The sequence below is a fragment of the Thalassophryne amazonica genome, chromosome 10, assembly GCF_902500255.1.
Source record: "Thalassophryne amazonica chromosome 10, fThaAma1.1, whole genome shotgun sequence".
NCBI classification, from domain to species: domain Eukaryota; kingdom Metazoa; phylum Chordata; class Actinopteri; order Batrachoidiformes; family Batrachoididae; genus Thalassophryne; species Thalassophryne amazonica.
The window spans coordinates 17,662,380-17,675,151 of NC_047112.1; the positions used below are offsets into that span (position 1 = coordinate 17,662,380).

Consider the following 12,772-nt stretch of genomic DNA (forward strand, 5'->3'; position numbering starts at 1 on the left):
CTGCCATCGGGAGTGTCTCGGTTCCTCGGTTCCTCCCGGCTCCCAAGCTAAGGAGGAGGTCCGAGTCCCGCCCAATCTGAAGGCGGTGCCAGCGGAGTACCATGACCTCGCTGACGTGTTCAGCAAGGATCTGGCTCTCACGCTTCCTCCCCACCGCCCGTACGATTGTGCCATTGATTTGGTTCCAGGCAGTGAGTTCCCGTCCAGTAGGCTGTACAACCTCTCACGGCCGGAACGCGAATCAATGGAGACCTACATCCGGGACTCATTAGCCGCCGGGTTGATCCGGAATTCCACCTCACCGATGGGCGCAGGTTTCTTTTTTGTGGGTAAAAAAGATGGCGGACTTCGTCCATGCATTGATTACAGGGGGTTGAACGAGATCACGGTCCGCAACCGATACCCGTTGCCCTTGTTGGATTCAGTGTTCACCCCCTTGCATGGAGCCAAGATTTTCACCAAGCTGGATCTTAGGAATGCGTATCATTTGGTTCGGATTCGGAAGGGAGACGAATGGAAGACGGCATTTAACACCCCCTTAGGTCATTTTGAGTACCTGGTCATGCCGTTCGGTCTCACTAATGCTCCCGCGACCTTCCAAGCGTTGGTAAACGATGTCTTGCGGGACTTCCTGCACCGGTTCGTCTTCGTATATCTAGACAATATACTCATCTTTTCCCCGGATCCTGAGACTCATGTCCGGCATGTCCGTCAGGTCCTGCAGCGGTTGTTGGAGAACCGTCTGTTTGTGAAGGGCGAGAAGTGTGAGTTCCACCGCACTTCTTTGTCCTTCCTGGGGTTTATCATCTCCTCTAACTCCGTCGCCCCGGATCCGGCCAAGGTTGCGGCGGTGAGAGATTGGCCCCAACCCACAAGCCGTAGGAAGCTGCAACAGTTCCTCGGCTTTGCTAATTTCTATAGGAGGTTCATTAAGGGCTACAGTCAGGTAGTTAGCCCCCTGACAGCCCTGACCTCTCCAAAAGTTCCCTTCACCTGGTCGGACCGGTGCGAGGCCGCGTTCAAGGAGTTGAAACGGCGCTTCTCGTCTGCACCAGTTCTGGTGCAGCCCGATCCTAGCCGCCAGTTAGTGGTTGAAGTGGATGCCTCGGACTCAGGGATAGGAGCGGTGCTCTCCCAGAGCGGGAAGACCGATAAGGTCCTTCACCCGTGTGCCTATTTCTCTCGCAGGTTGACCCCCGCTGAACGGAATTATGACGTCGGCAATCGGGAACTCCTTGCTGTGAAAGAGGCCCTCGAAGAGTGGAGACATCTGTTGGAGGGAACAGCCGTGCCATTCACGGTTTTCACTGACCATCGGAACCTGGAGTACATCAGGACCGCTAAGCGTCTGAACCCCAGGCAAGCCCGCTGGTCACTGTTCTTTGGCCGTTTTGACTTCCGGATTACCTACCGCCCCGGGACCAAGAATCAAAGATCAGACGCATTGTCCCGGGTGCACGAGGATGAAGTCAAAACGGAACCGTCGGATCCCCCAGATCCCATCATCCCGGAGTCCGCTATCGTGGCCGCCCTCACCTGGGACGTGGAGAAGACCGTCCGGGAGGCCCTGACCCGTGTCCCGGACCCCGGAAACGGACCAAAGGACAAACTATACGTCCCACCAGAGGCTAGGGCTGCAGTCCTGGACTTCTGTCACGGTTCTAAGCTCTCCTGTCACCCAGGGGTGCGAAGGACCGTGACAGTCGTCCGGCAACGCTTCTGGTGGGCATCCCTGGAGGCCGACGTCCGGGACTACATCCAGGCCTGTACCACCTGCGCCAGGGGCAAGGCTGACCACAAGAAGACCTCAGGGCAGCTACAGCCACTGCCCGTGCCTCATCGCCCCTGGTCCCATATCGGCCTGGACTTCGTCACGGGTCTCCCGCCGTCCCAGGGAAACACCGTCGTCTTCACGATAGTGGACCGTTTCTCCAAGGCGGCCCACTTCGTGGCCCTCCCGAAGCTTCCAACGGCCCAGGAGACAGCGGCCCTCCTGGTCCACCACGTCGTCCGTCTGCATGGCATCCCATCAGACATCGTCTCCGATCGCGGTCCCCAGTTCACCTCACACGTCTGGAGGAGTTTTTGCCGGGAACTGGGGGCCACGGTCAGCCTCTCGTCTGGGTATCACCCCCAGACCAACGGGCAAGCAGAGCGGGCGAATCAGGAATTGGAGCAGACACTACGCTGTGTGACAGCCGCGCACCCGACGGCCTGGAGTACCCACCTGGCCTGGATCGAGTACGCTCACAACAGCCAAGTGTCATCTGCCACCGGCCTCTCCCTGTTTGAGGTGTGCTTGGGGTATCAGCCCCCCTTGTTTCCGGTGGTCGAGGGAGAGGTCGGTGTGCCCTCGGTCCAGGCCCACCTACAGAGGTGCCGTCGGGTGTGGCGTGCCGCCCGCTCTGCCTTGTTGAAGGCCCGGACGAGGGCGAAGACACATGCAGACCGGCGGCGGGCCCCGGCTCCCACGTATCGTCCTGGGCAGGCAGTGTGGTTGTCCACCAAGGACATTCCCCTTCAAGTGGACTCCCCCAAGCTCCAAGAACGATACATCGGTCCCTTCAAAGTCCTCAAAGTCATCAATCCCGCCGCAGTAAGGCTTCAGCTTCCGGCCTCACTGCGGATTCACCCAGTGTTTCACGTCTCCCGGATAAAACCCCATCACACCTCACCCCTCTGCACCCCGGGTCCGGCACCACCTCCTGCCCGGATCATCGACGGGGAACCGGCTTGGACCGTGCGTCGGCTCCTCGATGTCCGTCGAATGGGCCGGGGTCTTCAGTACCTGGTGGACTGGGAGGGGTACGGCCCCGAAGAACGCTCCTGGGTGAAGAGGAGCTTCATCCTGGACCCGGCCCTCCTGGCCGACTTTTACCGTCGCCATCCGGAGAAGCCCGGTCGTGCGCCAGGAGGCGCCCGTTGAGGGGGGGGGTCCTGTTGTGTGTGGGCCGCTGAAGAGGAGGTACTGCTGGCCCATCACCACCAGAGGGCGCCCTGCCTGGAGTGCGGGCTCCAGGCACCAGAGGGCGCCGCCGCCTGATGAGAGCAGCCAGGATGACAGCTGTCACCCATTACTGGACACAGCTGACTTCACTCAGTACGGAGGTATATCAGCAGGACAGCGTCTCCACCTCAGTGCCGAGATATCACCTTGAGTTTAAGGTAATCACCTCTGCAACAGATACTGTATCTTTGTGACGATACTTTATAAACTTTTCAGGACAGCGGAAGGCCAAGTGTTCGGATAAGTACTCACCTTTCCTGCTTCAGTGTGACAAGAGGTGGAGGCGGCTTTGCCCCTCTCATCTACTGGGTGCGGTCGCATCCCAACCTGTGTGTTTGTGTTCTTTCCCGCCAGCAGTACCGGATCCGACGAGCGGAGGCAGTGGCCACCTGGGAATTCGGGACTTGGCGGTTCCAGTACTTCTGGGTTTCGGTGGCAGAGGAGATCTGGGTGGTTCCGGTTCAACTAGGACGGACGTCTCCTACCTTCGGGCCTGCCCACAAGACACCAGCAGATTTCGGCTTACAAATTGCTAATTGTTGTATCAGTTGTGCTATTTTCACAACAGTAAAACTTGTTCTTACTTTTCTCCATTGTCCGTTCATTGCGCCCCCTGTTGTGGGTCCGTGTACCTACACTTTCACAACAGGATGGTGTTGATCCAGTGAATTCACAGGCGATTATGATGGTGACACAAGTTCTCCCAAGTTGAGAGGGTTAACTAGAGGAGGTGTAGCACCTGTGATGAACTTCTGCCGTGACCTGATGTTGTCTTGTTGTCCACACTTTAAAATGTTTGTTTACATTGTGCCCTAAACCAGAACTCTGCTGAAACCGATCTCTCGTGTGAGTCACAGACCGCGAGATGCTGGGAGATTCACAACTGTGAAACACTGAATGCGCCAGCTTCGGCATAGATCGATGACAAAGATGAGTCTCTCTCTGCCTTAAACAGATGTCTATCTCTAATACATTCATGGGGGAGAGACGGAAGAAATAAATTAAAGAAATAAATAATACACAAACATTCAAAGATAGGTGAGCCACAGACGCTTCTTGCTTTATTATCACAAGGCGAAATGTTCTCACCCGCCAGCTTCGACAAAGATCGTCAACAAAGCTCCCACTTTTCAATAGGAATACATACTTCCTACGGGCACTGCACTAGGAAGCTTCAAATGAGCCCTTCGTATGTACATGGGAGGACTCTGTGGTTGCTCCCCTATAGTTTACTGGTCACTAGCGCAGGCTAACAAGTCTGAGAACACTTTCTTGTGAAATGGGAGATTACTTATCACAAGAGAATGCAAAGAGAGCACGAATCTCCATTCTGAAAAAAGCAAAACATGAAAGGAAACAAAATCTTGGCTGGCAATGACAAAATGCAATCTGCAACTTTGCCACTAGATGACACCGAACCTGGCACACTGTATCTTTAATTAGCATATCTGAGACATGGTGACACCTCACAATGCTGCATGTCATTAATGCTCAAATCTGTTTTCTGTTATAATGTTAATGCAAATTCTCAAAGAAGAGGGAAATTTCTATTTATAATGACCACAAATACTGGTGTCTCTTTGATGGACTTTGATTCAGAAAGCTTATTCGAGTTTATTTTGTGGATCTGTATCCAGGAATATTGTGGAAAAGCTTTTATTTACAGTATCAGTGCAAACGCGTACAGTCATTATAGTGAAGAGCCAGGAAGGGTCGTCAAATTTTACTGAGCAAGTACTTCAGAGCTGAAGCTGCCAGATTGATTCATTAAAGTCCCCCAAGAGGAGAATAACACGTCATACGATACCTTCTCCAAGGCTCAACAATCAAGCATCTTTCTTCATTTGTTGCACAGAAAGTGCTCTCATTCACTTAAAAAAAAAAAGAAACTTACATTATAACTCAACTTGGAAAACTTGTTTACCCATAGAAGCACTTTTTTTTTTTTTTTTTTTGGAAACCTTTTCAGAGTGGAGCTGAAACAAACAAGCAGCATCATGTGCAGCTCTCCCATCGCCAGGGAGACGGTGCAGTCACCCTCACGAGACGACATCAAACACCGGAGGAGCTAAAACAAGAACGCAACTTCTGGGATTCACTGTACTTTAAAAGTTGACATCTGTATGTCTCCAGAGGAGATGCAGCTCCTTCTCAACAAGCCCTGCAGTGATCGGATCACAGCAGCCAAATGTTTCATTTTTCTGAATTAAAAAAAATGCAAGAGCTGCTTCCTGCAGAACCAAAGAGACGCCAAAAGCAAAAAAAAAAAAAAAATCACCTCCACTTTCCTCCTAGCTTTCTTCACTTGAGACCACTTGCTTTTTTCTTTTTGCAAAAAGTGAAGAATCTAATTATTTTCCAGGAAATGAAGTCATTTAATAATAACCAGACAGCAATATTTGAAACATTTGTTTGTGTCCGTCTGTGTCCAACTTTTCCCAGAGGTGCTGGGGCCAAATTCCGCAAAATCTGTTGTGTGCATGAAGGTGAACCCCATGAGTTCCATTAAAATGTTTGCTTTGGCAAAGGTCAAGGCCATTGGGATCAAAGGTCAAAAAGACTTTCAGTCCAGTGGCTACCAAACTTGACACATAACCTGAGATAGGTTCTCCAATTGGCCAGGTGAGGTCAAATGTGCCAAAGGTCAATTATTAGGGTTAATGTCACAAAGGTCAAAGATCAAAACTTAAGTTTTTCACTCTGATTTGCATCAAAAATTATTCATGTGGATACCAGAATTGCCTAGCGAGGTCAAATTTGTTAAAGGTCAATCATCTGGGTCAAGGTCATGTCTATGAGCCTGTTTGTTGGCCGACTCATCCGCGGCCCTTTTGCTGATTTCTACCAAAGTTGGGATGTTGGCAAAAGTCGACCACAAAACTGCCTTGAATGAATTATTTTTGTTGTCAGATAAATAAAGGATCTCCTGGAGCAGGTTGGCAATGGAAGGGTATTTTTTGTAAAACTGCCTGTAAAACTTGGCAGAGAATAGGGAAATGTGGAATGAGCTGCTAGGTTTCTGCCACCATGGCCTGGACAAGCAGCAAAAAATGAATGAAGGAATGCATTATTATTATTATTATTTTATCTAGGATGCTGTTTGCTGGGTAGGAGTTGCGGAGTACTGGAACAGGGGTTTCCAAACTACAAGTCTGGAGACCAGATAACTGTGCAAAACAATTCACCCCCATATTCCTGTGTTTTCCTAAATTCTAGGCTAGAACCCTGTAAAATGCAGCAAGTGAAGAAATAGATAGATAACTGAATGTGCCCATGCCCTCCCGTTTGTTAACACAATAACTCAACAACAGTAAAGGTTACCAGCTCATAACCCTCCAAATACAAAAGGCACATTATGACCATAAACTGATTCACAGTTGATTAACTTTGGGCAATCAGATGAACAGAAAAAGCACCGTTGTTTTGGTTTATTTAACATACCATATACCTGTCTGCCATCTGGACATGTCTGGGCTTATTGCAGTGAAAAATCCATAGTTGAAGGTACATTGTGTTTGAAATGAGTTTGTGAGTTTCTTTCATTTCCAAAGCCTCGGTTTGGTCTTTAGAATTTATTTTGAATTCCAGCATTTTTTGTAACCCATTTTAATTCCAATTTCAAAAAGATCTAATGTCTAGAAAATCTGCAAAGATAAAGACTGAGTTTTCATGACATCTATTATTCAGTAAATTGTGCAACTGGTGATCATACAGTAAACACTTTGGCTGGTGAAACAATCCGCGACCAGCCGACACCAAGGAACCAGGAAGGACGGTTGACCTGGAAGCAGGTAGTTTTTTGTTTTTACGAGTATATCTATCATTTATAAGGAGAAAGGAGATTTTCCTACACAGTGCAATCTTATCTACCATCACAAAAACTTTACTTTCTTTCTCATCCACGAGGCTTTGTTGCCATAAATATTGCAGCATTATTCAATCAATCAATCAATTTTTTTATATAGCGCCAAATCACAACAAACAGTTGCCCCAAGGCGCTTTATATTGTAAGGCAAGGCCATACAATAATTATGTAAAACCCCAACGGTCAAAACGACCCCCTGTGAGCAAGCACTTGGCTACAGTGGGAAGGAAAAACTCCCTTTTAACAGGAAGAAACCTCCAGCAGAACCAGGCTCAGGGAGGGGCAGTCTTCTGCTGGGACTGGTTGGGGCTGAGGGAGAGAACCAGGAAAAAGACATGCTGTGGAGGGGAGCAGAGATCGATCACTAATGATTAAATGCAGAGTGGTGCATACAGAGCAAAAAGAGAAAGAAACAGTGCATCATGGGAACCCCCCAGCAGTCTACGTCTATAGCAGCATAACTAAGGGATGGTTCAGGGTCACCTGATCCAGCCCTAACTATAAGCTTTAGCAAAAAGGAAAGTTTTAAGCCTAATCTTAAAAGTAGAGAGGGTGTCTGTCTCCCTGATCTGAATTGGGAGCTGGTTCCACAGGAGAGGAGCCTGAAAGCTGAAGGCTCTGCCTCCCATTCTACTCTTACAAACCCTAGGAACTACAAGTAAGCCTGCAGTCTGAGAGCGAAGCGCTCTATTGGGGTGATATGGTACTACGAGGTCCCTAAGATAAGATGGGACCTGATTATTCAAAACCTTATAAGTAAGAAGAAGAATTTTAAATTCTATTCTAGAATTAACAGGAAGCCAATGAAGAGAGGCCAATATGGGTGAGATATGCTCTCTCCTTCTAGTCCCCGTCAGTACTCTAGCTGCAGCATTTTGAATTAACTGAAGGCTTTTTAGGGAACTTTTAGGACAACCTGATAATAATGAATTACAATAGTCCAGCCTAGAGGAAATAAATGCATGAATTAGTTTTTCAGCATCACTCTGAGACAAGACCTTTCTGATTTTAGAGATATTGCATAAATGCAAAAAAGCAGTCCTCCATATTTGTTTAATATGCGCTTTGAATGACATATCCTGATCAAAAATGACTCCAAGATTTCTCACAGTATTACTAGAGGTCAGGGTAATGCCATCCAGAGTAAGGATCTGGTTAGACACCATGTTTCTAAGATTTGTGGGGCCAAGTACAATAACTTCAGTTTTATCTGAGTTTAAAAGCAGGAAATTAGAGGTCATCCATGTCTTTATGTCTGTAAGACAATCCTGCAGTTTAGCTAATTGGTGTGTGTCCTCTGGCTTCATGGATAGATAAAGCTGGGTATCATCTGCGTAACAATGAAAATTTAAGCAATACCGTCTAATAATACTGCCTAAGGGAAGCATGTATAAAGTGAATAAAATTGGTCCTAGCACAGAACCTTGTGGAACTCCATAATTAACTTTAGTCTGTGAAGAAGATTCCCCATTTACATGAACAAATTGTAATCTATTAGACAAATATGATTCAAACCACCGCAGCGCAGTGCCTTTAATACCTATGGCATGCTCTAATCTCTGTAATAAAATTTTATGGTCAACAGTATCAAAAGCAGCACTGAGGTCTAACAGAACAAGCACAGAGATGAGTCCACTGTCCGAGGCCATAAGAAGATCATTTGTAACCTTCACTAATGCTGTTTCTGTACTATGATGAATTCTAAAACCTGACTGAAACTCTTCAAATAGACCATTCCTCTGCAGATGATCAGTTAGCTGTTTTACAACTACCCTTTCAAGAATTTTTGAGAGAAAAGGAAGGTTGGAGATTGGCCTATAATTAGCTAAGATAGCTGGGTCAAGTGATGGCTTTTTAAGTAATGGTTTAATTACTGCCACCTTAAAAGCCTGTGGTACATAGCCAACTAACAAAGATAGATTGATCATATTTAAGATCGAAGCATTAAATAATGGTAGGGCTTCCTTGAGCAGCCTGGTAGGAATGGGGTCTAATAAACATGTTGATGGTTTGGATGAAGTAACTAATGAAAATAACTCAGACAGAACAATCGGAGAGAAAGAGTCTAACCAAATACCGGCATCACTGAAAGCAGCCAAAGATAACGATAAGTCTTTGGGATGGTTATGAGTAATTTTTTCTCTAATAGTTAAAATTCTGTTAGCAAAGAAAGTCATGAAGTCATTACTAGTTAAAGTTAATGGAATACTCAGCTCAATAGAGCTCTGACTCTTTGTCAGCCTGGCTACAGTGCTGAAAAGAAACCTGGGGTTGTTCTTATTTTCTTCAATTAGTGATGAGTAGAAAGATGTCCTAGCTTTACGGGGGGCTTTTTTTATAGAGCAACAGACTCTTTTTCCAGGCTAAGTGAAGATCTTCTAAATTAGTGAGACGCCATTTCCTCTCCAACTTACGGGTTATCTGCTTTAAGCTACGAGTTTGTGAGTTATACCACGGAGTCAGACACTTCTGATTTAAAGCTCTCTTTTTCAGAGGAGCTACAGCATCCAAAGTTGTCTTCAAAGAGGATGTAAAACTATTGACGAGATACTCTATCTCCCTTACAGAGTTTAGGTAGCTACTCTGCACTGTGTTGGTATATGGCATTAGAGAACATAAAGAAGGAATCATATCCTTAAACCTAGTTACAGCGCTTTCTGAAAGACTTCTAGTGTAATGAAACTTATTCCCCACTGCTGGGTAGTCCATCAGAGTAAATGTAAATGTTATTAAGAAATGATCAGACAGAAGGGAGTTTTCAGGGAATACTGTTAAGTCTTCTATTTCCATACCATAAGTCAGAACAAGATCTAAGATATGATTAAACTGGTGGGTGGACTCATTTACTTTTTGAGCAAAGCCAATAGAGTCTAATAATAGATTAAATGCAGTGTTGAGGCTGTCATTCTCAGCATCTGTGTGGATGTTAAAATCGCCCACTATAATTATCTTATCTGAGCTAAGCACTAAGTCAGACAAAAGGTCTGAAAATTCACAGAGAAACTCACAGTAACGACCAGGTGGACGATAGATAATAACAAATAAAACTGGTTTTTGGGACTTCCAATTTGGATGGACAAGACTAAGAGACAAGCTTTCAAATGAATTAAAGCTCTGTCTGGGTTTTTGATTAATTAATAAGCTGGAATGGAAGATTGCTGCTAATCCTCCGCCCCGGCCCGTGCTACGAGCATTCTGACAGTTAGTGTGACTCGGGGGTGTTGACTCATTTAAACTAACATATTCATCCTGCTGTAACCAGGTTTCTGTTAGGCAGAATAAATCAATATGTTGATCAATTATTATATCATTTACCAACAGGTACTTAGAAGAGAGAGACCTAATGTTTAATAGACCACATTTAACTGTTTTAGTCTGTGGTGCAGTTGAAGGTGCTATATTATTTTTTCTTTTTGAATTTTTATGCTTAAATAGATTTTTGCTGGTTATTGGTGGTCTGGGAGCAGGCACCGTCTCTACGGGGATGGGGTAATGAGGGGATGGCAGGGGGAGAGAAGCTGCAGAGAGGTGTGTAAGACTACAACTCTGCTTCCTGGTCCCAACCCTGGATAGTCACGGTTTGGAGGATTTAAGAAAATTGGCCAGATTTCTAGAAATGAGAGCTGCTCCATCCAAAGTGGGATGGATGCCGTCTCTCCTAACAAGACCAGGTTTTCCCCAGAAGCTTTGCCAATTATCTATTAAACTCTGTATCTCACACATAAATGTACCTATGACCTCCTTGTTTTAAATGGCAGTGAATGTAAAAACGAAGATGAACGGCTGGTGAATCTGGTGTTAATCATGAGCTATTGATACATTATTGATAATAACTGACTACCATGTTGAGGCAAGTGAAATCATATATACAGATAGAGAGGAATAAGAGAGAGAGAGAGAGAGAGAGAGAGAAAATTGTTAAGGGAGAAAATTGTAATAACTCATCAAGTTCAAAATGTGGGACAGACAATAACTGACTCGCCTGTAACACTGACTCACACTTCAATGCCTGGTGGTGATCACGGGATCCTACACTGGTTGCTCAAATTTGTAATATAAAGACAAAGGGGAAAACTGAATTGATTATTCATGATGCTGCTTTGAAAGTAAAATCAATCAATCAATCAATCAATCAATTTTTTTATATAGCGCCAAATCACAACAAACAGTTGCCCCAAGGCGCTTTATATTGTAAGGCAAGGCCATACAATAATTATGTAAAACCCCAACGGTCAAAACGACCCCCTGTGAGCAAGCACTTGGCTACAGTGGGAAGGATCAGGAAGGATAAAGTGTTGATCTTGTCGAGAGACTGGCGGCAGTGACATTCATGTCTCCGTGTCCTCTGCCTTTGAGATCAACACACTGGGAAGAGCTCCTGGAGACATGAAGCTGCTGGACAGAGGTTATTTAGGGATGCTGATACTTTTGCAGTGCAGAGTTGGACTTCAGGCTTCTGATGTTTCCTGTCTAAATCTATGGATGTGACACTTGGATGTGAGCCAGTGACGTAAGGCGATTACAGGACGTCTTCAGTACTCAATATTTATGAGAATCCTTGTGTAGTGTTGAAAGGACTTTGTGTCCAGTGGTTACTTGGGAAAACTCCAATGAGGTGCACTGCTTGTACTGTGAGGGAGAATCAGCTACAACATTTTGCTACATGGAACAATTCTCCAGGCATGAATGCCTGACACCGGCAACAAGGCCAAGGACACTCCCTAGTATCACCTGGCCACCGTGGATACATGGCTGTTTATAGGAGGAGTGGATGGACCAGTTGTCTGCTGTGGCAGTTGCCAATTAGAACCCAGGACAGTTTGGTAGTGTGATGGATACAGTGACACATGGCATCAGTGCAGGCTCCCTGACCTACTGTTTACTTTGGGTAAACCTGGGGAATGCTGTCTAACAATGATTAAAAACTTGGTTTAAACTTAGGCAGTCCTTTCCACCAAGTTGCTTCATAACTATTCTTTCATGAAATTTTTTCCTCTTCTGCTAACAATAAATAAATAAATATCAATGATGTGACACTGGCGGAGGATTGGACTCACATAGTTCCTATTTAGTTCAAGTTTGAGAACAAAACATTTCCAGATCTGTTCAGAAATTTCAAAATATTCTTGAGATAAATGGAATTTGGATGTCCTTTAGATGAAGTATTTATCTCCTTTATTGAAGCACCTTCATTTTTCCCCATTTAAAAAGTGTTCGAGTAGTTTTGCAGTCTAACCAGAGTTCATTTAAAACATCAAAAGCTACTCAGTGCGCACAGCAGGCGCGCCTCTCTGTGCGCCGTCAAACCGTGAGAAACCTTTCTACAAAACAGCGCAGCGGCTGGAGAGCACAGCAGAGCTCACCTTCTCCACGTGTTCCGCAGCAGCCGAGCAGGAGCGAGGCCATCAGAGCAGTAATCCCACACGGCGCTTTACTCCCCAAAGTCATGGCGAGGCGACGGGATGCTGCCCGGAATTCTAGCAATAATCCCGTCTGTCGGAGAGGAGACCGACCGTCCTCCTCCTCTGCGTTCCTTCTTGCGCCTCTCCTCCAGGTCCGCTGTGGCGCGCTGCGGTATCCGGGAACTGGCCGGTACCCAGTGGGGAGGAGGATGCTCTCACACCGCCTGCGCTCCCTCAAGTGATGGAGGTACGAGAAGGAACAAGGAAAAGAGGAGGGGGGGGGCTTCTCCAAGACTGTGACAGATACGAGTCCAGCGCGCCGCCTCCTGAAGGAGTCCCCGAGGTGTTGGAGCTGCAGAGTTTACGATGTTTTTTCTCCTAAACAAACTGAACGACCACAATCTGCAGAATCCAAGGAACAAAGTCAAACTCTGTGTCCGCAAGGATAAATCCACTTGTACAACAGTCCTGCAGCAAATTCGTAAAATCTTCTCTTTT

General features: G+C 46.2%; 1 protein-coding gene across 1 annotated transcript in view; it reads right to left on the reverse strand.

Annotated features, from left to right (window-relative positions):
- The window catches only part of LOC117518379 (contactin-associated protein-like 4), a 315,610-nt gene extending 303,062 nt beyond the window's left edge, over positions 1 to 12,548 (reverse strand). Inside the window, exon 1 of the mRNA XM_034179490.1 lies at positions 12,236 to 12,548. Within this exon, the coding sequence (XP_034035381.1) occupies positions 12,236 to 12,320 (85 nt within the window). The 5' untranslated portion in view covers positions 12,321 to 12,548. The remainder of the gene's footprint in view (positions 1 to 12,235) is intronic.
- Positions 12,549 to 12,772: the final 224 nt, after the last annotated feature.